This window comes from Felis catus, chromosome E3 (assembly GCF_018350175.1).
Source record: "Felis catus isolate Fca126 chromosome E3, F.catus_Fca126_mat1.0, whole genome shotgun sequence".
Classification (NCBI taxonomy): domain Eukaryota; kingdom Metazoa; phylum Chordata; class Mammalia; order Carnivora; family Felidae; genus Felis; species Felis catus.
The window spans coordinates 6,227,308-6,253,018 of NC_058383.1; the positions used below are offsets into that span (position 1 = coordinate 6,227,308).

The following is a 25,711-nucleotide window of genomic DNA, read 5'->3' on the forward strand; positions in this document are numbered from 1 at the left end:
GTTGAGCATCTATCCTTCTCCCCGGAGACGTGTGTTCGGTTATTTTGCCCATTTCTTAGTTGGATTATCTGACTTTTTACCTTCGAGCTCCGGTTCTTACACGTGTGGACGAAGGTCTCTCTGTCGGGTGTGTCACTGCAACACCTCAGTTCTTGCCGGTGCCCCCAACGCACACAGCCTCTCGTTTCGAAGTCCAGTGCATCCATTTTCTTAGGCTGCTCGTACTTCTGATGCCATAGCTAAGACCCCACCACCGAACCCACGGTCACAAGATTTACTTCTGTGATTTCTTGAAAGAGTCTTACGGGTTTAGCTCTCGCATTTAGGTCTTTAACCATTTTGAGTTAATTTTTATACGTGGCATGAGGTAGTGGTCCAGATACGTTCTTTGGCACTTGTACGTACTGTGTCCCAGCACCATTCCTTGAAAAGACTTACTTCCCCGTAGAATGACCTTGGCACCCTTTTTGAAAGTTAGTCGACCAGAGGAATCCAGGTTTGCTTCTGGACACTCGGTTCCGTCCCCTGATGTACGTCTGTCCTTACACGGCTGCCACACCGTGTTGCTCACTGTTGCTTTGCAGTAAAGTTTGAAACAGGGAAGTGTTCTTCAGCTTGATTCTTGTTCGAGATTGTTGGCTGTTTGGAGTCGCTAACATTTTTCCACGTGAACGTTAGGTTATCCATTTCTGTAAAAGAGGCAGCCAGGGTTGTAGAGCTTGAATCCGTAGGTTAACTTGGGGAATATTGTCATCATAATGATATTAAATCTTCCCGTTCACGAACACAAGAGGTGTCTATCTTTGCTTCATTTAACAGTGTTTTATAGCTCTTAACGTCCAAGTCTTGCATTTTTTGTGTTAAATGATTCCTAAAAGATCTTAATGTTACTGTAAATCATTTTCTTAACTTGATTTCTAGATTCCCCATTGCTAAAGTATAGAGATACAACTGAATTTTGTATACTTCTCTTACATTTTCAACTTTGTGAAGTGTTTATTTACTCTGATCATTTTGTGTGTGTGTGTGTGTGTGTGGATTCTTGGGGGTGTTCTTCACGTAAGATCGCGTCATCTGCAAATGGAGATAATTGTACATCTTCGTCTCCAATCTGGATGCCTTTGCTTTTTTCTTGCCTAATTGCTCCACCTGGGACTTTCAATACTGAGTTCAGGAGAAGTGGTGAAAGTTCTTGCCTTTTTCCTGATCATAGAGGAAGACCTTTCAGCCTTTCCGCACTGAGTGTGATGTTACCCAGGGTCTTTTTGTGTGTGGCCTTTATTCTGTTAGGGTAGTTTCCTTCCATACCTAATTCGTGGGCCGTGTTTATCATGAAAGGGTGTTGGATTTCATCAAATGCTTTTCCTGTACCAACTGATGGGCTCCATGTTTTTCCTCTTCATTCTGTTCATGTGATGCATCACATGGGCTGACTTTTTGTTTGTTGATCACCACCTTGTGTTGCAATAAATCTCATTTGACCTTGATCATGGTGTATGATCCTTTTCATGCGGTTGGATTCGATCTGCATTTAGATTCACAAGGGGCAGGAATATCTAGTTCTTTCGTGTCTTGTACGTTGTTGGAAGATGCAAAACCGTCTCTTATTTGCAGCTAGTGACGTGGTGCAATCACTGTGGAAAATGGTTTGTCAGCTCCTCAAAAAATTAAATGCAGAATTATCCTGTGACCTGGGAATTCCAGTCTTAGATGCATAGCCAAGAGAATTAGGAATGGTGCCCAAGTAGGCACTTGCTCACGAGTGTTCATAGCAGCTCTGTGCACAGTAGCCGGCACAGACAAAACTTGGCAAAACAGCTCAAGTGAACGGGTAAGCAGTGCAACGGACAGAAGTGAGACGTAAAAAGGAACGAGAGGCTGACGCTGCCTACAACATAGGTGAACCTCAGACGCTGTGCTGAGAGAAGCCAGACGCAAAATCACATGATACGTAATCCCGTTTATACGAACCATGCGGATTAGGTCAAGGCACAGAGCCAGAAAGCTGGCTGGCAGTCACCAGGGGCTAAAGGTTGGGGGAAACGGAGACCGACTGCTCCGTGGTGTGGGTTTCGTTTTGGGGTGATGACAGTGTTTTGGAACCCAATTGAGTAGCAGTTGTATGACATTTTGAGTGTACTAAACGCCATTGAATTATCCATCTTAAAATGCTTGGTTTTATGTTACACAAAGCTCACCTAAAAATAATTATCCTCTGATTTGTGTCCTCTCAGATCTGAGGAAGCAAACAAAGCCTTTTCTGCAGCTGTACAAATGCACGACGTGCTGGTGAAAGCTTGGGCCATGTGGGGCGACTACCTGGAGAACATCTTCGTGAAGGAGCGGCAGCTGCACCTCGGGGTGTCCGCCATCACCTGTTACCTGCACGCCTGCCGGCATCAGAATGAGAGCAAATCGAGGAAATACTTAGCCAAGGTGAGAACGAAAGAACCGGTTTTCCCCGAGGGCCTCCAGTAACCTTAAGGCTTCCACGAGGAATCGGCTGTTTCCTAATCCGTGCTGGGGTAGGGGGGACTGTCTCACACCTGCACCATCGGTCCCCGTCACTCTTGACAGCATCTGTCATGGTTCCATTTGCGAACTAAGAAAACATGAGTCCGGTGTTCTTTGTGGGGTCTCCCTCTGGAGACTGCCGGGGAGGCTGTCGGCGGGCGGGGTGGGGGGAGCAGTGCTTACCTGCTGGACACCCCATAGATGCTCACATCTCACCTGCAGGGAAGGTGCACACGGTCACAGAGCTGCTCAGCTCTAGTCGCAGGGGGCGTGGGATCCTCTGACTTCCACAGACACTGCAGGGTGAGGTCATAGCTGCTAGAGTTCTTGTCCCATATCACCCCAGCACCGTGCCATGGACCATGCCTAAGGTGACTGCTTGACCCTGAGGCTGCTTCCTCAGCGTGGCTTCTCGTCTTTTTACTTATGTAATTCTTATCAATTTATTCAAGAAACAGAAACAAAACCCAGAATTAATCCTTGTAGAAAATGTTTTGTTTCTGTTTTGTCTGTTAAGGGTTTGGGTTTCTTAGGATTCCTTGATTTGACTCAACATCTGGAATGAATGTCAGCACCTAGTATTTAAAAGTGACCCTAGAAACACAGACTAGCTATAGTGATGCAAAGAAGCTGCCTAAGTATCTGACTTCGGATTTGCCTACTTCTCGATATAATTGTTGCAGACAGTGGACACCAGGCTGCCAGCGTGTGGCCCACCTGACGCCGGGGTGCTGTTCATCAGAGATTTTTGGCAAAAGGCCATTTTGTTTTGGTGAGGTCGTGAGTGTGAATTCGGAGGTCACTGGCCACTGGTCGCTGACAGGTTGGGGCAGTTAATGATTATCAGTAATGCTGAGTCTACATAAGAACCGTGTGCACACTTGGGTTTTTATCCGTCTGTGATTTATACGTGAAGTTTAGCAGCATTGGCCATTTCGTACTTACTTTTCACACATTGCCCATAAGGCTATCCTATGTGCTATGTTGGGGAAAAGGTACCGGATTAAGGGCGTCAGAATTTTTATTCACCTCTAGGATTTTTCCTCCTGTCTTAGGTGCTGTGGCTTCTGAGTTTTGATGACGACAAAAATACTTTGGCAGATGCTGTCGACAAGTACTGCATCGGCGTGCCGCCCATCCAGTGGCTGGCCTGGATCCCCCAGCTGCTCACCTGCCTGGTTGGCTCCGAGGGAAAGCTGCTTTTGAACCTTATTAGCCAGGTGCGAATAACAAGGTCTCTTTGTTCACGAGAAAATTATGTCTTCATTTCACATTGTTTTTTTCTGGAAAGAAAGTGCATGCTCAAAATACTGAAAATAAGTGAAAGATAGGAAGATGTACACATTTAGACATCACTTGATCTGAAGCACAATTAGATGTGATCGAAGAATTAGGGGCACCTGGGTGGCTCAGTGTGTTAAGCATCCAACTTCACTTCAGGGCATGATCTCACAGTTTGTGAGTTCGAGCCCCGTGTCGGGCTCTGAGCTCCGTGCTGACAGCTCAGGGCCTGGAGGCTTCTTTAGATTCTCTGTCTCCCTCTCTCTCTGTCCCTCCCCTGCTCGCTCACTCGCTCGCGCTCTCTCAAAAAATAAAAGCCTTAAGAAAAAAAAAAAAAAGAAGTGATTGAAGAATAGGTCAAGGTTGCAGTGAGATAATCCACTCGGTTGTTACGTGTTAAAATGCTAATTTTTTTTTGCTTGCGTATGATGCCACATAAAGATGCAGATGAAACAAGCATTCTCTTAAAATGTACAGTTACTAGTGATTACCCTGAAATACAGTGAAATGCGTATCTGATCGTAGCTGGTTTCCCATCATCGTGCCGGAACCCTTTGGAGCCTCCCTTCAAACTGAAGTCAGCATAATGGTAGCCTTGTCCCACCTCGTGCAGTTGTGCAGGGTGAAAGCTGTGTGCACTGGGGACGGGCTTTGGAGATGGGACACACTGGGGTCCTATGGGCTTTCATGACTATTAGTTGAGATGATTTCAGATGGTCCCTCTTCTGTGAGAAGCCTGCTGGGTAGAGGAAGGACCCAGACAGTAGACATTTGGAGACTGTTCTGTCTCATGTACAGTCCTCTTGACTGTGTTTCTTTCTGTAAAGTTAGCCCCGTGACTGACTTCATGAATGAAGTGGCTCCCAACTGAGCGTTTAGGAATATGACGCTCATCTGTCTTTACATGAGATGCATCATCCACGTTGTACCCAGAAATGGTTTTACTTTTTCCCTCGAGAGACTGCAGCTATGTTCCTCGGTGCTGGCATTTTGCTTGACGTTTATCTGCTCGATTCAGTCCATTTGGTATTGTCCTCATTGAACGTCTAGAGCTAGATGTCGTTGGTGTCTTCTGGGCACATTTTGAAGAGTGTGAGTAACATGATAGTAGCTATTCAGACCTTTGGAAGAAGCCATAAAGCCCCAGTTTGGTAAGACTGGTGTTTCTTATCTTAAATAGAAAATCTTCAGCATCCTCCTTGCTGCCGTCACGTACAATAAAGTTCTTCACTAATGAACCTAATAGAATCGGTTCCCAGTGAATTGCCTAACATAAAGACTGACTGGTGTCATGTTGTGCTTCCCTGTTACTTACCCAAGTAGGATCCAGGGACCAGTGTGTTTTGCCCTCCTCAGATTTGCCAAATCAAACGAAAGTGGTTTCTCTGTCATTAACCATCCGTCCCTAGGCAGAACCAGTCGGGCACCACGTTGATCTCTCTCAGATCTTTCGAGGGAAACTAGGTATTTTACCTGCTGTTTAATCCGAACTCGTGTATTAGCTCAGTGGTATAGTATTTTGCCTCCTTGGTCCAGATGCAGACCCCCACCCATTTATGAACGACAAGTTATTTTCCATACAAATTGTCCTCATCTAGAAGCACAGTGGTGAGCAGTGCTCTTTATGCTCCGTGTCTCTGAGCAGGTTGGACGCGTGTATCCCCAGGCGGTCTACTTTCCCATCCGGACCCTGTACCTGACCCTGAAAATAGAGCAGCGGGAACGCTACAAGAGCGGTATGTCTCGGGCGGGGCCAGCTGGCCAGACCGAGGAGGGCTCACTGCATGGGGGCATTCCATGTGCCGACGGCTGTGGACACGCTCCCGCCCTCAGCCTGTCTGTCTCTAGCCAGTGAGAGGACACTTCGGGGCTGGGAGGCAAAACCTGATCACTGAGGGAAGTCAGTGGTTTGCCGTTGCTGTGGTTTAATAGGGTTTGTTTACCTGAGTGATTTGGTCCATAAGTAGAAAAAAATATATGAAATTTTTACCTCAAATTGTAAAGTTCAGTAATGCGTCCTGGTAAGCAATATAAGTGTCACCTACTATACGTGTCCTTTATAAGAAATATCTTCTGCTGTCAGAAGAATCCGCATAGAAATCAGTCTTACCAGATGTGAAAATTTACTCAAACCAGAAGGGTTTTAATCCATATTGAACAGTACTCGTATGTTAATAACTTACTAATGGTTTCAGTTGCCCACTGCACATGGTACTGTGTGAGCAGTTGAAGCCCCTTTGCTTCAGGACGTTTTTAACACCCGGTTGTTTATGCTGCAAGGCCAGAGACTATTTAAAAAGGTGACCTGACCCACTGGGCACGTTTGCACCCCCAGCTGATGAGCTGGGTGAGCCAGGGACTGCACGCACGTCTCTGTGCTGGCCTCACGGCCACCACACCCAGGTGGATGTGTGGTTTGGTCGTTTGAAAATTAAGGTTTTTTTCTTCTGACTGAGCCGAAGCTAGAAAAATGGCCCTTGGGTTCTACGACATATTTCTCACGTGGCAGATGACTGTATTTTTAAAAAATACCTTTTTAACGTACGTGGTCTGGCTTTCCTCAATGAGAACATGGAGACTTGCCCATTAAGTACGTTCAGATTCCCTGAGCTGTCTGCAAGGAATGTGAAGAATTTTTTTCCAAACACTTAAAAAATGCTCAAACTTTGAGCAAAGTTAAAAAGGAGAGGACCACAAACACTCATGCACCCTCACCTCACTTCACCGCTCAGCACACGGGCCTGTTCGCTTTCCGCCGACACACTGGAGGCCAGGCTGTAGGCAGTGGCGTTCTGCGGGCCTGAGTCCCTCGGTGCACCTCTCCGCGGAGCCGGGGCGGCTCCCACCCAGCCCCCGGGGAGCCGGCTGTCGTGATGTGCTAACACGCCGGCAGGAACAGCGTTGCTTTGGCCGATGGGTCCTCTAGAGCACCGAGCTCTCGCATCGGGCCAGTTTTGCGCTGACATTGGCGTTGTGTGTGTTGCTCTCAGATTCTGGACAGCAGCAGCCAAGTTCAGTGGGTAACCAGTCCCATTCTGCATCAGATCCAGGGCCCATAAGAGCAACAGCACCAATGTGGCGCTGCAGCCGAATCATGCACATGCAGCGAGAACTGCACCCAACTCTTCTGTCTTCCCTGGAAGGCATCGTCGATCAGATGGTCTGGTTCAGAGAAAACTGGCACGAAGAGGTACGTGCAGAGAACCCATCGTCCCGTGTGCTTTGGGCCGTGTCGCCTTCAGATTGGGTGCCTGCTCATTTATGTCTGTGTTGTCGAATCGAACAGTAGAGTAAGCAGATAGTTAATGTTTGCGCACTAATGCAGCCCCGAATATTTGAAGCAGGAAACTTGAGAAGGAGGTGAAATTGAGAAAGTTCCGCTGGCCTTGACGTGCTTATTACTGTGCTCAATTAAGTATCACTTAGCAGCAGTTCCCCGGGCCGCGGTGGTGGTGGGTGTGCGCCGGGTGCAGGTGTAGGTAGCAGAGGCGGAGTTGGTCCTCCAGTGAGCTTTTCCACAGCCAGGCCCTCTCCTTAGTGGTGTTAGCAGTGCAAGCTGATGACAGAGTGATGAGCCCTGTTGTCTAGATGTTCATCTTGTTGGCCCAGAGGCCCCCTTGTTACTGTTACCTTATGTGTGTGTCAGACACGCAGCAGTAACTTCAGAACTAGCTGCATAGAAAGGGTTTTCCGACAACAGAAGGGTATGTGTGTGACCCAAAATGTGGAGTTTGGGTTTGGGTTTTTTTCTTTCTCTCTCTGTTTTTTTTTTTTAATGTTCAAGACACTTAGTCCCCATCATTAAAAACTCAGCTGACACCGCGGAGTGCACAGGCGTTCTGTCCCTTCTGTGCTGATTTTACACATGCTGTGTGCCGGGAGGCGGCGGTGGGACCTGCCGAGCAGGTGCCGTGTGGTTGGTTAGCCGCTTGAACTGGGAGCTCTGTTTTGTGCATTGTCTTGGGTCTCTTTCCACTAGGTTCTCAGGCAGCTCCAGCAGGGCCTGGCGAAGTGTTACTCTGTTGCATTTGAGAAGAGCGGGGCGGTGTCGGATGCCAAAATTACCCCCCACACTCTAAACTTTGTCAAGAAGTTGGTGAGCACGTTCGGAGTGGGCCTAGAGAACGTGTCCAACGTCTCGACCATGTTCTCCAGCGCGGCCTCTGAGTCCCTGGCCCGGCGGGCACAGGCCACCGCCCAGGACCCTGTCTTCCAGAAGCTGAAGGGCCAGTTCACAACCGGTGAGTCCCTTCCCTATACCTACGGAGAGTTCCACTTGGCTGTTGTTGGTCTGTCTTTAACATCTCAGCCAGCTAGTTCCTTGTTTTCGTGAGCACTCTACTGGGTGAGCTTTCAGCACTCTGTTTAAAATGTAGCCTCAGGTCACAAGGTCACAAGGTCACGGTGACTCTTGCCAGCCTGTGGTTGCCTGTCCTTCTCTGAAGTGAAGGGTTAAGGTTTGGAACCAGGCTCCGCCTGAGGGATGGGGGGTGTAGGGAAGAGGAGGGTTTCAGGCTAAACCTGCCCTCCCCTCCCCCCCCCCCCCACACTTGGTTTTTGTAGGAAAATTGAACAGTGTGAAGCGAGGCAGTGGGCTCAAGGTGACAAGTAGGGCTCAGACTCATAGTGGATTCAGGTGGCAGAATGACCAGGTCGCATCATCATCAGTTGTCCCTGGTTTGGGTCCAGGCCTTTTCCGAGAGCCCCAGGAGTATGAACCTTGGCTCCAGCCTGGTGTGGTCGAAGGCGAGCAGGTCCGATCTCCCGGGGCCTCAGTCTTCATCTGCCAGACGGGGGCCCTGGTTCCCACAGCGCGTGTGCACAGGGGCCGACCGTGTCCCCCACGCAGCCTATCTTGCCACCTGTGTCCTGCCACCACCCTGCCAACCTGCCCACCCTCTGGCGGAGGAGCACCGGGGCTCAGTGCGTCTAAAGTATCTTTTAACAACTCACGTCACAGAGAACACGGCTGGAAACCTGCGCTGCGTAGACTCTGTTGAAATCACATAAAAGAAAATATGTCCCACTAATTACACAGGATGCTTTGCAGCTACAGCCATGACTGACTTTTGATCCATCCAGGATAGGGTGTGTCCTGCCATCATTCCAGGCACCCCGGGGCCCCCGGGTGTCTTCCCCTGCTTTGTGAGCTGGGCATTAAAGGTAACACTGGACTCGCCTTAAGGTCGAGGGGCTTCCCCTGCTGATCCCACACCTTGAAGAAGATGCTCTTTGAGCGATAAAATACGAGCTTTTCATATCTTTTACCCTGAAGCACTTTGGTCACCTTAGATTATTTTCCTTGTGATGTTCACGTGACATGCTGTCAGTCTTTCCTGAAAAAGGAAAACTCTGAGGTGAATTTTGTGGAGACTGTCGTATTTTACTTAAAAAATAGGACATTAAGTCTTTTTTTTTTTTTTTAAGTTTATTTTTGAAAGAGAGAGAGAACACAAGTGAGGGAGGGGCAAAAAGAGAGAGGGAGAGAGAATCCCAAGCAGGCTCCACACTCGGCGCAGACAGAGCCCAATGTGGGGCTCGAACTCACAAACCGTGAGATCATGACCTGAGCCAAAATCAGGAATTGGATGCTTAACCAACTGAGACACCCAGGTGCCCCTGTTTAGTATGTCTTTACCTTAAAATGTCCGCTGGTTAAATCAAATGTCATCTGAAACAGAACATTCAGAGGGAGACAAGTCATTTGGGTGTCGATACAAAAAAAATTTTAAAAACTGAACTGTGAGAGACGACCGCCGTGAGGCTCTGACCCTCTTCCAAGTATGGGCGTTTCAGATACTTCACTCCGAGCTCTGCATCCCCTCTGGTCACCCGTTCCCAGGAAGGGCCGTCTCTGGGTCCGAGCACCACCTTCTAGTTCCCACAAGGGAGCGAGAGTTGCCCACTCCCGTCCTCGGCCAGTATCACACGTGCTGGCTGCTACCTAACCCAGTGAGGAGGTGGGAGAAAGCTAAAAAACAGGTCAGATTTATCCCAGAGAATGAAGACTTCTTTCCCTGCATAAACTCGTCCGTGAATGTCACAGCCATTTTGTTTGCAGTGGCACCAAACTGAGAATAAGAATGGGGAGTGTGTGATGCATCCGTGCTCGCTTAAGATTGACAGAATGGAGGGGCGCCTGGGTGGCGCAGTCGGTTGGGCGTCCGACTTCAGCCAGGTCACGATCTTGCGGTCTGGGAGTTCGAGCCCCGCGTCAGGCTCTGGGCTGATTGCTCAGAGCCTGGAGCCTGTTTCCGATTCTGTGTCTCCCTCTCTCTCTGCCCCTCCCTCGTTCATGCTCTGTCTCTTTCTGTCCCAAAAATAAATAAACGTTGAAAAAAAAAAATTAAAAAAAAAAAAAGATTGACAGAATGGAGTTAGCCATTGATTGAGTGATTTGGACGAGCCTTGGGTTATGCCGAGTGTGAAAAGCCAATTCAAAGGGATGCCTGCCGAGAGATTGTTACGGAGAGATTGTTACGAAGCGTTTGTGAAATCACATAATAAGGGGGGTGGAGAGCAGGTCGGTGGCCGGGTGTTCGGATTCAGGGTGGAGGTGGGCGTGGCCACAGGGCTGAGCCAGGGGGGTCTGTGGATTGCGGTGCTTCTGGGTGTTCGGAGGCTGGGTTTGCATTTGGACGGCTGCAGCCCCTCTGGTGCCTTTGGGCTGCCCGTGTAGGTGTCGATGGGGCCCTCACCGGGCACATCGGTTACCCCCGATCGCCTTCCTGCATCGGTCCAGCCTGCAGCACCCTGGTAGGGGAGGCAGGTTGGATAGGGGACCGGGGTCTGGGCTGGGCGTGCCTCTCAGGACTGCACCAGGCTCACCCCGCATGACCTAACTCTGCGGAAGAGCGTTTGCAAGAGGCTCCGGAGAGCCCTTCAGCTTGAGTGCAGAGGTCACCCTGCCATATCACAGATCCCGGTCCTGTCGGCGCGAGGATGGTGGCTCCCTCGGGGTCCGTTTCCCACAGAAATGGTGCGGCTTATCCTGATGTTCGGGCTCCTGCGAGCGAGAGTCACGTGGAGCCCCTCCCACCAGTGGCGCTCATCAGTGCGGGGTTGAGGTCTTTTTTGAAGACGGACTTTTCAGTTTAACTGCCTTTTCAGTACTGAGTCTCAGTAAAATCTGAGGAACACAGTCATCTGGGATTTTTGTTTGTTTAAATATAAAATGCATGCTTTCCGTGTTTGGCACTTTAGTTTCTTGTCTAAATGTCTTCTGATGAACCGGTTTATAACCTAGCATTTGCCTGGATTGGATTACTGCCTTGGCCCCTCACTGTGGTGGTTGCTCTCAGGGGGGGCTGCCGGCCCCCTGGGTTCCCGTGCCCCTCAGGGTGCTCCCCGCATCCTTTCCTGAAAGGAACCTGTGACCGTTGGGGCTGAGGCTTCCTGTCGGCGCTCCATGTGTTCCCTCCTCCAGTCTTGGGGGGAGACCGGTCCCACCTGAGGGTCCCCATCACTCGGTCAGTCTTCAGCTTACACTTTAAAGAGTGGGAGAGGCAAAAACGCTTTGCTCCAGGTTAGGTATAGAGTAAAACATTCCTGCTTCCTCTCTGGGACGCTCTTGAGCGTGATTTTGTAGTGAATTCCGGGTCACCCCAGATGACTAAAAATGTTTTTAATTACATTTTATTTTGAAGATTTTGACTTCAGCGTTCCAGGATCCATGAAGCTACATAATCTTATCTCTAAGTTGAAAAAGTGGATCAAAATCCTGGAGGCTAAAACCAAGCAGCTTCCAAAGTTCTTCCTCATAGAAGAAAAGTGCCGGTTTTTGAGCAATTTCTCAGCACAGACCGCTGAAGTAGAAATTCCAGGGGAATTTCTGATGCCAAAGCCGACACATTATTACATCAAGATTGCTAGGTAAGTGAGCCGCTCGACTGGCCTCAGGGAAGACCTGGGGCTGCCCTTCTGGTTCCTTCTGGCCCCTGAAGTGGGAAGAACGAGAGATTGTTCTCGGATCTGAGCCATCAAGCACGGTAGAGGGTTCTGGTCGAACTGATGGGGTAAATGTCTTGCTTGTGTCCCCTTTGTGTTTCTTTTGTTTCTGAAAGGCTCTTTTCTAATTTCCACAGAACTGGACGTGATAGGAAGGTTATCGGTCTGTAAAACTTTTAAAGCTTAGTAGTCAAAGCAGAATTGGGCAATTATAAAATTCATTAGTGTGTATACTGTATCTTATTTTAAACGTAGAAGGTGTGGTAACAAATGGTCGTAATCAGACCCGGAGCTCTGCTCTCTCGTGCATCTGGACTTGGATTTCCCAGTCCTCCAAATCTGACTCCTCTTCCGGCCGCCCACCCTGCTCCTCGTCTTCCGTCCGTAGCCAGGGCGCACGGGAGGGAGGTGAGGGCGAGGGTGTGTCCATCCTCAGCCTGCTCCTGGGGCAGCTGCTCCCCGTGGCCCCTGTGCCAGGCCGTCCTGTCCCCCGGCTCTGTGGCTGGGTGCTCAGAGCCCAGTCAGCTGCCCAGCTGGCGCTCCTGAAGCGGGAGCCCGGGGCCCGATTGTTTTACGACGACAGCGTCATCTACTCTTCCGCCTTTGATTTTCCCTGTGTCAAGATGTCTCCCCCACGTCGTAAAATCCCGTCGTGCCATTTAAACCTGGCCAGAGTGACCTCTGTAGCTGCGCGTCCTGTCTTTTTGTGACGATTCCGAGTGCTGTCTTTGTAAAGTTCCCTTTTCTTCTCAAAGAGGATTGGAAGTCGAGCCTCAGGAAGGGGAGTTGGTGTTTCATCGTGTGCTTGTTTGGGCAGGTTTATGCCCAGGGTGGAAATTGTGCAGAAGCACAACACGGCAGCCAGGAGACTGTACATCCGTGGGCACAACGGCAAGATCTACCCGTACCTCGTCATGAACGACGCCTGCCTGACGGAGTCCCGGCGAGAGGAGCGCGTCCTGCAGCTGCTCCGGCTGCTGAACCCCTGTTTGGAGAAGAGAAAGGAAACCACAAAGAGGCACTTATTTTTCACAGGTATGACAGGTGCGCTTTGGGGGCACACAGCCGGTCCCGTTAGCCTTTGCGGATTTTCCCGCGTGCCGTCTGGGGAACTGAGAATGCCCTGAAGCTCACCAAGCAGGGAGGGTTCTGGAATGAGGACCCTGTGCCGTGAAGAAGCCGCTCCCTTCTCACTGCAAGACGGGTGCTCTGATGAGTGTTTGGGAGAGGGGGGTGCCTGCCTGTGCGCGCTGCTGGTTTCCCTCGCCCGGAACCCGTGCTCTGGGGAAACGTGCGCTGGCACCGGGCCTGTCGTGGGCGTGTTAGCAGCGTGTTGTGAGTGTGTTTAAGTGCGGTCCTCAAACGACTCCTGGAACTCACAGTGCACTGCACGGCCCCTGCTGGAGCGAGCCTTCGTGGAGTGAAACGCGGTGCAAGGGAAAGTCAGCAAGGCCTGTGAACGCCACAGAAATCGTGGCCAGGTGGCCACCAGCAGCCTCCGAGTAAGGCCTTTCCATACGTAGTTGTCCTGGGTGGTTCATGAGTGAGCCTTTCTGTCTGTAACGGGCAGAGATGAGATGCCTGTGATCCCGCTTAGAGAAGAGAACCACGGTCAAACATTTTAGCATCTAACCTCTGAGGTTGGGAGCCTACTGCAATGCATATTAGCCAGTCCCATAGGGAACTTTCTTCTGATGGCTAAGAATCCAACCCGTTTTGACTTAAAATCTTTCACCCTAAAGTTCACTATCCCCCAAATAAGTCAATTGAGGAACTAGAGTATACAGAAAACTGTATGCATTTTAACATGCACATGATGTGATCTGTAGTGTTGATTACATCTGTGGGTAATAGATGATTCTTTGTCTTTTCCAAAGAAACAACCTCTTGGTCAGCACCAAATGACAGTCCAAATACATGCCCTCGAGTCACTGTGGGATGTCTTTATGGGTTGAAACCATGGAACAAGCCAGTAGCTGTGGTTTGACTGAGCTTAGACCAAATTAAACCTATGTTCGTTAAAAGTCAGAGGCATGTGTGTGTGTGTGTGTGTGTGTTTGGAGGGGGAGGGTGTGTTTGTGTACACGTACCACGCTGACACTCAGGGCAGGCGCAAGTGGTTATTGTGGCCTAGGGACAGGCTGGTGCAGATACTGGGTCATAGCTCCCACTCCCTCCCCACCCCCGCAGCACCAGTGCGGCTGCTGCCATGACCCTGTGCTGGCACACTTCGTTTGCTATCTTCTGGAAATTACTCAGCTTTCTACAAAATATCTTCAACAAAATGGCTTAAGGGGCACCTGGCTAGCTGAGTCAGTAGAGTATGTGACTCTCGATCACAGGGTTGTGAGTTCAAGCTCCACGTTGAGCATAGAGCTTGCTTTAAAAAAAAAAAAAAAAGTTTTAATAATATTTCCTTGATCTAATATCTTTTCTAACTTTTTTTAACTTTTTTTTTTAAACGTTTGTTCATTTTTAGTATATGTGCTGCCGAAGCGAGCACACATTTGTTCGTTTTTGAAAGAGAGAACGCGCAAGCCGGAGAGGGGCAGAGATAAAGGGAGACACAGAACTCAACGCAGGCTCCAGGCTCCCAGCTGTCAGTGCAGAGCCTGATGTGGGGCTTGAACTCAGGAACTGTGAGATTATGACCTGAGCTGAAGTCGGACACTTAACCCACTGAGCCACCCAGGTGCCCCATTGATCTAATATCTTTAAAGTGTTATTTAATCTACCAGCAACCCCATGGGTACATATTGTAGTCCCATTTATAAATGAAGAAACTGAAGTTCATACAAGTCCAGTGACCATTCCCAAGGTCATGTCACTGGGAAAACAGCCCTCGGGATGTGAGTGTGGACAATCTGGCTCCAGGGCAGCCATACCCAACACTTTCTGCTTGAGTGTGGTCATGACGTGGGTTATCCTCATGTGGGGTGAATTGCTTCATAAAGAGTGCCCATCACTGCCCATACAGCTCCACAGAGTGACTGGGCAGAATGACCAGGTTGGTTCTGGAAACTTATCTGAGGCACAGAAAATGATGTGAGGGATCGTTTTCCTGATTTCCTGAAGACGGGGCCCAGCCATCCCCGACGCCGGAAGACCGCCTGACAAAATCACACTCCTACCTCGGAGTGAGTGGGAGGATTGATTTCTCCTGACAGGGTGCCGATGGAGGAGGACCTCTGAAGAGCGGACGAGGTTGGCAGTCTCCGATTTTTAAAGATTGCTTTCTAAAGAATTTCCGTTCATCTGTGTCTTAAGCAAAAGGGGCTGGTGGCTCAGGCTCCGTCGCCCAGCAGATTGGGCTCCGTGCCACGTGCTGAGTGGGTACGCAGCGTGGGACTTCCAGCTTTCCCCCAACCCCCGTCCTCTGCTCGTGAAGGGCCGAGTGATCTCCTCCCGAGACGGCCCTGGAGGTGGAGTCGAGCGCTGCCCCCTGGCGTCGTCTCAGTCATTTCCTCCTTTCTCCTCAGTTCCTCGAGTTGTGGCGGTGTCCCCTCAGATGCGCCTCGTGGAGGACAACCCCTCTTCTCTTTCCCTCGTGGAGATCTACAAGCAGCGCTGTGCGAAGAAGGGCATCGAGCACGACAACCCCATCTCCCGCTACTATGACAGACTGGCCACGGTGCAGGCACGCGGGACCCAGGCCAGCCACCAGGTACCGAATCGGGCCAGCTGCGCTCTGTGGCGGAGCTCCCCCGGCACGAGCGCTTAGAGGAGTAGCGGCCGGTTGAGAGGGACCTTTCTCCCTCATTAGACTCGTGAGTGGTCAGAATTAGGCGACCATGGCCCCTGATGTGGTGACGTTTGCTGCAGAATAACTTGACGGCAAACTCCTCTGGCAGCCAGACCTGCTCCGAGGGACGTGAGGCTGCTTATCCAGTCCGCGTTCACGCTCCTCTGGTTTGCGGCTGGGGCCGGGGTGAACCACGGCCTCTGTGTTGTGTATGCTTTTAAAACGTGGAAAGTGGCGAGTCCTGAAACGAGTCAGGCCCGGTTGTTTTGGTCGCCTGGTGTGGGAGCACAGTGCCTCCCGCAGGAGTCCCATGCGGCTCTGGCCTCATCAGGTGGGTGGAGGGCCGTCCCCACCAGCAGATTCCTGCCCTTGCTAGAAAGCAGGGCAGGTGGGGGTCTGGGTGAAGAGGTTTTGTGCGGGATTGTGTGCATCACCAGAAGGTAGCTCTGTCTTGGCCTGCGCCCCCAAAGCCACCGTGGTCCTTCCTGTGGCTCCCGAGAGGGCCGCGTGATTTTTAGGAGAGATGCCACAAAGCTGGAAGCTCTGCTCTTGCTTCCATCCTCCCAGGGACTCACTTCAGTTAGCCTGGGACCTGGAAGACTGTTTCTAGGAAGATGGAGCCCACAGGGTGCTTGCCTCACCCGCCTGGGCAGTGCTCAGGGTACAGGCGGGGCCTGAGGCGGTCCGGGCCTCGGGCTCTGTTGCAAGCCTCCTACCTTTGTGCAGGCAAAACGAGTGGAACCCGTCTGTTGATGGGTGTCTGTGGACAGAGCTCGTGGCCTCCCTTGGGAATTGGAGTCAGGGCTTCATCAGGGTGCAGGTGACTGCCTGGTCACTCTGTGGACCGAGGACAGTACTGAGGTGTTTGTGCAAGATGAATGGATTCTATTCTTAAGACTGCATTTATTTGTCTTTGACATTATGGAAACTGATGACCTCTATCTGCAAATACATATTTACATGAGGTTCCATGTGTTTTACAAACTATCTGTGTGATATTGTTTATTCTGAGAGAGAGCGAGAGAGCACATGTGAGTAGGGGAGGAGGACAGAGAATCCCAAGCAGGCTCTATGCTGTCAGCACAGAGCCAGACCCAGGGCTTGATCCCAGGAACCATGAGATCACGACCTGAGCCAAAATCAAGTCAGACACTCAACTGACTGAGCCACCCAGGCGCCCCAGAAAATTCACCCTTTAAAATGTTCAATTCAGTGTTTCCGGCATATTCACAGAGTTGTGCAGTCATGACCACAATCTGTCTTTAAAACAGTTGAGGGGCGCCTGGGTGGCTCAGTTGGTTAAGCACCTGACTTTTGATTGCACCTCAGGTCATGATCCCATAGTTGTGAAATTGAACCCTGCTTCGGTATCAGTAGTTTGTTCCTTTCTATTGCTTAATAATAGTCCCTTGTATGACTATATCACACGTAATTGATCCCTTCATCAGTTGGTAGACTTTTGGATTGTTGATACTTTTTGACTTATGGCCAGTGCTAAGGACTGTAAGCCTTTGTGTATGTATTTTTACATGGACATATGTTTTCATTTCTCTTCGATACATACCTAGGAGTAGAATTGATTGGTCACGTGGTAAGTTTTATGTCTATTACATGAACTCCCAGACTATTTTCCCAGGTGATTGCAGTGTATGAGGGTTCTTTTTTCCCTGCATTCTTGCCTACAGTTATTATCTCTTTTTCTTATAGTCATTCTCATTCATTTTGGTTGATAACAAGTGATGTTGAGCAACTTTTCGTGTGCTAATTGGCTGTTTGCATATTTTCTTTGAAGAAATGTTTATTAAAGCCCTCTGCTTATTTTTAAATTGTATGATTTGTTTTTTTGTTTTTGATGCTGAGAATTCTTTGTATGTTCTGGATGCAAGTGACTTGATACGAGTGGTTTCACTTTATTTCCTGTGTATTGGCTATGTTTTCCTGAGCCTTCATTTATCTCATTTTTGTTGAAAACTGGACATTTTTAATAATATATGTTAACTCTAGAAATCAGCTCCTTTTCCCTAAGGTTTGTTATTGTTGTTGTTTCCTTAGTGACTTTCCTGGACTGATTTGTAAATTCTCTGTTTTTGCCATGTGCAGCCATTGAAGTCTCTGCTCATTTAGCTAATGATTTGACAGATTTTCTTAAATGCTTTGAACCAATAAGTCTTCCTTCCACCTTTTTTGAGGGCCTCTATGGGGGGCAGGGGATGCCTTCCACTTGGCCAAGTAGTTTATGTTCTCCCTTAGCTTCTACTTCCTGTTTGTGCAGATCCAGGTCAACCAGAAGTGGAAGCATTGGGCTTTCTGAGGTTTTTCGTGACCTTCTAGTGACCTTCTAGATTCTCAAGAATATATCGAGGCTTTTCGAAGCCTCCTGTGGTCATCGTACTCCCTCACTCTTCCCCTTGTCTGCCATCATCTTCTGTGCTGCAGCTGGTATCGCTGCCTTGGGCATCTGCAGGGTGACGTGGTCGTCACTGACTGCTTTCAGCAAACGCCTGTCGGATAGGGTGCTCCTCACCGGCTGAACTCGAAGTTCGATCAGAGATCAGCCCAATAAATGGGGCTTCCCCCTCCCCCTAACCCCACCCCCCACCCACAGGAAGCTGCCAGATAAGTCAAATAGTGGCACTTCTCTGGAGATGAGGTTTTTGAACGCATTTTGCCCACTCCTGGCTGCTGGTTTCTACAGCTGTCATGGTCGCAAAGCCACTGTGGAGCTGGGTAGATGGGAATGGTGTAATTAAACTGCCACAAAGATCACTGTCACCAAGATTCAGCCTTTTTTTTCCCCTTGAGTAAAAGCTACTCGGATTTTTGTAATAAGCCTTTAATTTCCAGAATTTAAAAAAGTTTTCCAGGGGCGCCTGGATGGCTCAGTCGGTTAAACGTCCGACTTCGGCTCAGGTCATGATCTCACGGTCTGTGAGTTTGAGCCCTGCGTCAGGCTCTATGCTGACAGCTCAGAGCCCACAGCCTGCTTCGAATTAAGTTTCTGATGTTTGCTAATGTTCTCGATGGTGTTTGTGGTTCTTGGTTGCTTAGGGCCTGCATTTTAGTGGTAGTCAGAGCCCATAGGTAGGACTTAGCCCAGAACAGACCTGTGCCTTTACCATTTGGTCTAACAGGAACGGAATTAACTCGGCAGACTTTTTATTGAGACTGTCTCTGAATTAGTGGTGTTTGAAATAGTGTTGTGAGTCCTCCAGCACAGAATTCACTTTAAAGTGTTGTGTAACATCTGCTCTACTTTGATAGACTAGCTCCTTCAGTTATACACCTTTCGTCTTTAATAGTCTAAGGTGTGAATTGTTGTCATCCAACTATTTGTTCTTTTTGTTAACCGGCCTAGCGTTTTCTCTGGTTAGCAGGTTACGGTATTCAGATTTTGCCTAAATTCTTGGCAGGACAGATATCACGCATCATGCTCCTAAGGCTTTTATTCAGATGGCGGTGGTGTTGGTTTGAGCATACGGTGTGGAGCCCTAGAGGGAAATTGACATCCTGGTATTTAGTCAGACAACATCACATATGTATTTCTCAATAGAATTCATTCTGTTGGTGCCAAGTAAGTACAAACCTACAATTGGAGAGTTTTCCTTTTGGGGAAAAAAAAAACGAGCGAATTGGAGGGAGGTATCATGGGGTGATCTGTCCTTGCAGGTCCTTCGAGACATCCTCAAGGAGGTTCAGAGTAACATGGTACCACGCAGCATGCTCAAGGAGTGGGCTCTGCACACGTTCCCCAACGCCACGGACTACTGGACGTTCCGGAAGATGTTCACCATCCAGCTCGCCCTGATTGGCTTTGCAGAGTTCGTCTTGCATTTAAATAGACTCAACCCCGAGATGTTACAGATCGCTCAGGTAAAGGGTGTGAGGAGACGGCGCCTCTCCCCACACCTCTCCGCTGTGTGGTTTCAGTTCCACAAGTGTCTCCTTCTGGTGTTTAGGACACCGGCAAACTGAACGTGGCCTATTTCCGATTTGATATAAACGACGCGACCGGCGACTTAGATGCCAACCGTCCCGTCCCTTTCCGCCTCACCCCCAACATTTCCGAGTTTCTGACCACCATCGGCGTCTCCGGCCCATTGACAGCCTCCATGATCGCTGTCGCCCGGTGCTTCGCCCAGCCCAACTTCAAGGTAGGCCACGGTGGCCGGTGTGGCGCGCGGCTGGGGTCACTTGTATGTGCGCGGCCTCACAGCTGCTGGTCTGCCAGTACGGAGGGAGAGTGTTGCGGCTGCACAGTTAAAGCTTCTGCATTTTGGAAAAAGCGTTTCAAGTTTTTGCTGTCTCGGAGCACTTACAAAAAGGAGTCAGAAGCCTCTACTGATCATTTTCCCAACTATCACTGTTGCTTGCCGGTTTCGTTTATTCCATTTGGTATCCGTTTTGTGTTTATGTAGATCTTTCTTCTCTAAAAGGGCAGAAATACTGTCTGTAGGGTGGTGCCGTCTTCCTGGCACCGCGGTTATGGGTCCTAGAGGACAGTCGTGGCGGTAGGACATGCGACGGCCGCCCCGGCCGCAGGCGGGTGTGGGATGGCGCTGCCCTCCTCTCGGCGCCGTCCCTGCCCAGCACCGCCCCGGCTGCTTCGGTGGCCTGTCCTCAGACTCTCCCAGCGCTTGTCCAGCTGGCGGGCAAGGTGGGCAGCTCAGAGCTCGTGCCGCCGGCAGAGGACAGACTGGGATTCGAATCCGGTTCCCACTGACTCCAAGCCCGTCTTCACCGCAGTTATTCTCTCCTCACGGTTGGGGGCTGAACGCAACTTATTTTTCTTCTAGCTTAGGAGACGGGTTGTACCTTTTTTCCCACAGACGAGCAGTTTGTGTCTAGAGACGCCTGCAGATACCAGTTGCTTTTCCAGAAAATTTGCTCAGGACAGTTGTAAGATGATCAGCTAAATGCTTAACTGTGAAGACAGACTTTTTACATCAAACACATCTTGTGCTTTCAGTGCTCGCTGTCTGTTAGCGAGGAGTGCTTTCTGGAACAGGAGTACGAACAGGGGGAAGAGCAGCCCTGTGGCTCTTCCATGAGTGAGTGGTCTGTGCTGTGACCATCACTTAGCCGGGGCGTCAGGCTTGGAACAGCAAGTCCTCACTTAGAAATGTTATGCTTCTGGAAACATCATGGGGCAGTCCTTACACTGGCATTTACTTTGAAAACCTTAAAAGAGAACAACGAAGGAAGCACTACCCGTATCTCAGGGGCCTGGTACAATGTGGAGTAGCACCGTGCATTGTTCCTTGTGTAGACGGTGCTGGCCAAGATGAGGAGGAGTCGGGCCCCCTTCTCCAAACTCTGGACCCAGATTTCTTAACAGCCTAAATGTAGAGGATGCTTTTAAGTTCACTAAAACATAGACCATTTTGTACAGGAGTGTCTTTTAAAAACACATCTGGGGGGCGCCTGGGTGGCGCAGTCAGTTGAGCGTCCGACTTCAGCCAGGTCACGATCTCGCAGTCCGGGAGTTCGAGCCCCGCGTCGGGCTCTGGGCTGATGGTGGCTCAGAGCCTGGAGCCTGTTTCCTATTCTGTGTCTCCCTCTCTCTCTGCCCCTCCCCCGTTCATGCTCTGTCTCTCTCTGTCCCAAAAATAAATAAACGTTGAAAAAAAAAAAAAATTTAAAAACACATCTGGGAGGCTCTCTTACTATGCCCAGTATATAAACAGGGAAATTGAGACACAGTGGGCTAAGTAAATCGATCAAGGTCACCCAGGCAAGAAGGTGGAGCTGGGGCTAGAACCTCAGTCTGTGCCATGGCCACACGGAGGCCCGGGGATGGCCCTCCTTGACGTGAAACACATGTCCCGTGACACCCACTTGATTCCTTCCTGTCTCCACCCAAATGTGATCTTGTCACCAGCCCCCACCCCCTGCAAACCCCTCTGAGCCCGCCTTACCTGCTGTTTCTGCACAGTGCCCGTCACCACCGGGCATGTTGAACATTTCTCTGTTAGTACCAGAGCCCCATAAGGGCCAGGGGTGTTCACTCTAAGCTTCGGTGCTGGGAACGGGCCTGCCCAACCAAGCCCCTGTCAGGTGTGCAGGTGCTCATTTAAACGCTCGGCACCAGGAAGCAGCGTGACAGCAGCAGGTGCCCCTGGACACATGTGCCCCAGCTTTGCAGAAGACCAGACCAAACCCTGTGCCTTTGGGCCCTCGCTGCTCCAAGTGAGGAAGTGGTTTGTACCCCTGGGGGCCAGCCCCCCGCATCCGTCAGGCACACGCCGCGGCCCGGGTGCTGGGGCTGACCGGCCGCGACGGCTCACTGTGCTCGGGCTCCGCCTCCTTAGGGAGCTGCCCCTCTGGGTCGCTCCTGGTTAATCCAGGATTGTCTCGTTCTCTCTTGGCACAGGTGGATGGCATTCTGAAAACCGTGCTTCGGGACGAGATCATTGCTTGGCACAAAAAAACGCAGGAGGACACCTCTTCTCCTCTCTCGGCCGCCGGCCAGCCCGAGAACATGGACAGCCAGCAGCTGGTCTCCCTGGTGCAGAAGGCCGTCACCGCCATCATGACCCGCCTGCACAACTTGGCCCAGTTCGAAGGCGGGGAGAGCAAAGTGAACACCCTGGTGGCCGCCGCAAACAGCCTGGACAACCTGTGCCGCATGGACCCCGCCTGGCACCCGTGGCTGTGAGCGCGCCCGCCCTGCCGCCCAGAATGGGAAGCACGCCCGCCGGCTGCTGGGCCTCCTCTCTGCTTCACCCGCCGTGTTCACGGAGGCCCGACAGCGCGTGTGCGAACGCGGGTAAATGGAGTTCTAGAGGAGCTGCCTGTTATGGCGGCAGAGTGGAAACGTCTAGGCTTTTAAAATTCCCTTGTAGGAACCAGGACTCTCCGGTCTGGAATTTCTTTGTGAAACCTTTTTTATCGTACTCCTTCCTGCGTGTGAATGTACAGATGGAACTGTAGGAGACAATTCTATATTGTCCGTTTTTAACTCAGAAATGACACCTCACAGGAGCCTTGTGCTTTTGTACAGACCTTTGTAACAAGTGTACAGAAAACCCACTTTGTTAGAGAAACAGGAAATTATGAACAAGTCGAGCTGGTTTTTCTCTAAGCACAGACTTTTATGCTGTACGTAACTGGCTCCGGGATCTCCTTGCGCATTGGATGTGGCTCAGCACGGCCTCGTCACCCTGCGGGGACGCCGTTCCTCACGCGGGGGATTCAGATCCCGCCGGGAGAAAACTGAGCCCCGGGGGCGGCAGGTGAATCTGAGGCTTTTCATCGGCTGGCTCTTCGGACGCCTTCTTGACATTTACTATCATTGTACCAGGAAAAAAAACCTTTTCCTTCCTAATTTAAAAAGAAACAGCAAGAAAAGTTTGTCCGTTCACTCCAGTCTGTCATGTTCACATTTTTATAAATATGAGCATTGAGAATGTTCTATCTAAATTTGTACAGTGTGATTTTTTTTTTTTAGAATAAATATTTTATAAAAGGATGTGTCTGCTCTTACATGTATGGAAATGCTTGTTTCCTCTGCCTGAGCGTCCATCAGCCCCTCAGGGACCGAGCCCCCTGGGCCAACACAGCCATGCTTCAGGGTGGCTTCCTGGGGATGGACAGACAGGTGACGCCTGGGAGGGGTCTTGGCTTGGAACTTGGGGGTCCGGACCCACGCTCAGCGTCTTCTGTGATGGCGATGAGGCTGGTCCTGACTCTGACGGTGTGAGACGTGTCTGGGAATCTGGTCCGTTTCGGCTTGGTTTCCCCACCTCAGGGCGGCTGCCAAGGGACCTGTGTACGCAGAGGGGAGGCGGCCCCGCCCCACCAGCGTGGTGTCCTTCCCCCGTGCATCCTTCATCCTGTGGGATGGGGGTGGACGGTGCAGAATGGAGGGGGAGGCAGTTCCTGAGCACGCGGTGTAACTCAGGTCCGAGGATGAGAAACGGTGAAGCAGGACTGGGGAGGGACGGCAGTTGCTGCTTTAATTGTAAAATGAGGATTCTGAATTTTAAGGACTCACTCCATTGGGAAGCGCTTCGTCTGCTGTGAGGACAGCTTCACCCAAGTCAGGGCCTGGTCAGCAAGACCCCTTCCAGGGCCAGAACTCCAAGCCCTTCCCAGGCATCACCTTTCTTTTACTCCTCGTTGTGCCCCGTTGTCCCCAGGCGAGCACAGAGGGGAAGCCTGCAGCTGATTTCGTGCCGTCTCACCACGAAGTCCAGTCCCAGGCATGTAAACCAGTGTGCCGTAAGAAGTGTAGACGATCGTGGGGGCTCCGGTTTGTGTGGGTGGCCGCAGGTGGGGCCGTTATACTGGGCGTTTGTCCTCAGAGGCAGATGGGTCCGTGAGCCCCGAGGGGGTGGCCCTCAGAGGACGGGTTTCCAGCTCAGAGTGGGGAGTAGCCCTTGGAGAGTCGGCCGGGGGGTGTGGTGGCTGCAGAAGTGTGTGGATGGTGTTCGGAGAAGGGAAGTTGGTGTACTGAGGGCCCCGGGTTCTGTGCCAGGCTCACGACACCGTGCCCTCCGTGCTGCCCCTGGTTTCTAGGAAAGCCAGCCCTCGAACAGGCAGGAGGGTGTTCCTCAGCGGAGCTCCAGCTGGAAAGATCAGGGACCTGGAGTTGGGAGGCCAGAGCACGGGCTTGTTTGTGGGGGCCACACGTGGCGGGTGCCCCTTGTTCTCCAAGCACTATTGGAAGGTAAGTGCTGTTATTAGCCGCTTATTAATTATCGGAAAATAAACATAAAATTCACCATTTTAACCACTTCTGAGTGTCTAGTTCGGGGACATAAAGCACATTCACATTGTCGTGTAACCCCCACCACCGGCGGTCTCCAGAACTTCCTTCATCTTGCCAAACTGAAACTCTGCACCCATTAAACACTGACCCCCATCCCCCACCCTTGTACTTTCTGTCTCTGGTTGTGTCTAGGAATTTCCTGTAAGTAGAACCACATGGTATTTGTCCCGTGCCCGGCTTCCTTCCCTCAGCATATACATCAAGGTGCTTCTGTGTCGTGGCAGGTGTAAGAACTCCCTTTTTAAGGCTGGATGATATCGCGTCGCGTGGATATACCGTGTTTTGTTTGTTCGTCCGTCTACGGACACCTGGATTGCTCCTGTCTTCTGGTTACTGTGAATGACGCTGCCGTGAACGTCGGTGTGCAAACACCTGCGGGACCCCCGGCATTTGGGTCTTCCAGGACTACCCACAGAAGCGGAGTTGCTGGACCAAACGGTAATTCTGTTTTTAATTTTTTGAACGACTGCCGTGTAGTTTTCCATAGCCGCCGCGCCACTTTAAACCCTTGCCACTGGCGTGTATACACGGGTTCCAGTTTCTCCCCGTCCTCGTCGACACTTGTTCCTTTGTTGTAATAACCATCCTAGGAGTGTAGAGCGGCGTCCACCTCCTTTGTGGCTTCGGTTTGCATTTCCCTTTGTGACTAGTGACTCTGAGCATCTTTTCACGGGCTTCCTGACCACTTGTGTATCTTCTTTGGAGAAACGTCTCTTCACGTCTTTTGTCCATTTCTTAATTGTGTTGTTTGGGTCTTTTTTTTAAGTTGTAGGAGTTCTTTCTATGTTCTGGATACTGCCCTCCTTTTTTTATATTTATTTTGAGAGAAAGCGTGGGAGTAAGGAAGGGGCAGAGAGAGAGGGAGAGAGCGAATGCCAAGCAGGCTCTGCACGGTCAGCACAGAGCCTGATGTGGGGCTCAGTCCCACAACCATGAGATCACGACCTGAGCTGAAATCAAGAGTTAGGCTGAACCACCCAGGTGCCGCTGGATACTAACCTCTTATCAGATAGATGATTCACTATTTTCGCCCACTTTGTGGGCCGTCCTTTCATTCTGTTGATAGTGCCCCTTCATGCAGAAGTTTTAAATTTTGATGTAGCCTGATTTATCTGGTTTTCTTTTGTTGCCTGTGCTCTTCGGTGCCATGTTCAAGGAATCATTGCCGAACCTAATGTCGCGAAGCTGCCTTTTCCCCTATGTTTCTCCTAAGACTCTTACAGTTTTATTCTTACGTGTAAATCTCTGATCCATTGTGAGTTAATTTTTATATATGGTATGAAGGGTTCGTGAGGGTTCAACCTCATTCTTTTGCATGTGGATATCCAGTTTTCCAAGTGCCATTTGTTGAAAGACTGCCTTTTCCCCCATGGAATGCTTGATTTGACCATATAAGAGGGGGCTTGTTTATGGGTTCTGTGTTCTATTCCACTGGTCTGTATGTCTGGATTGATTGA

At 50.4% G+C, this 25,711-nt stretch overlaps 1 protein-coding gene across 14 annotated transcripts in view; it reads left to right on the plus strand.

Annotated features, from left to right (window-relative positions):
• The window catches only part of TRRAP (transformation/transcription domain associated protein), a 113,308-nt gene extending 90,356 nt beyond the window's left edge, over positions 1-22,952 (plus strand). For 11 of the 14 annotated variants that reach the window (XM_023246566.2, XM_023246564.2, XM_023246570.2 and 8 more), the window contains 11 exons: positions 2,235-2,436; positions 3,570-3,734; positions 5,441-5,531; positions 6,786-6,985; positions 7,775-8,036; positions 11,442-11,667; positions 12,560-12,777; positions 15,222-15,406; positions 19,151-19,354; positions 19,441-19,635; positions 21,855-22,952. In XM_023246566.2, coding sequence (XP_023102334.1) covers positions 2,235-2,436; positions 3,570-3,734; positions 5,441-5,531; positions 6,786-6,985; positions 7,775-8,036; positions 11,442-11,667; positions 12,560-12,777; positions 15,222-15,406; positions 19,151-19,354; positions 19,441-19,635; positions 21,855-22,139 — 2,233 coding nt within the window. In that variant the 3' untranslated portion in view covers positions 22,140-22,952. The remainder of the gene's footprint in view (positions 1-2,234; positions 2,437-3,569; positions 3,735-5,440; positions 5,532-6,785; positions 6,986-7,774; positions 8,037-11,441; positions 11,668-12,559; positions 12,778-15,221; positions 15,407-19,150; positions 19,355-19,440; positions 19,636-21,854) is intronic. The other 3 variants (XM_023246571.2, XM_045048095.1, XM_023246575.2) reach the window with 1 other exon arrangement.
• Positions 22,953-25,711: the final 2,759 nt, after the last annotated feature.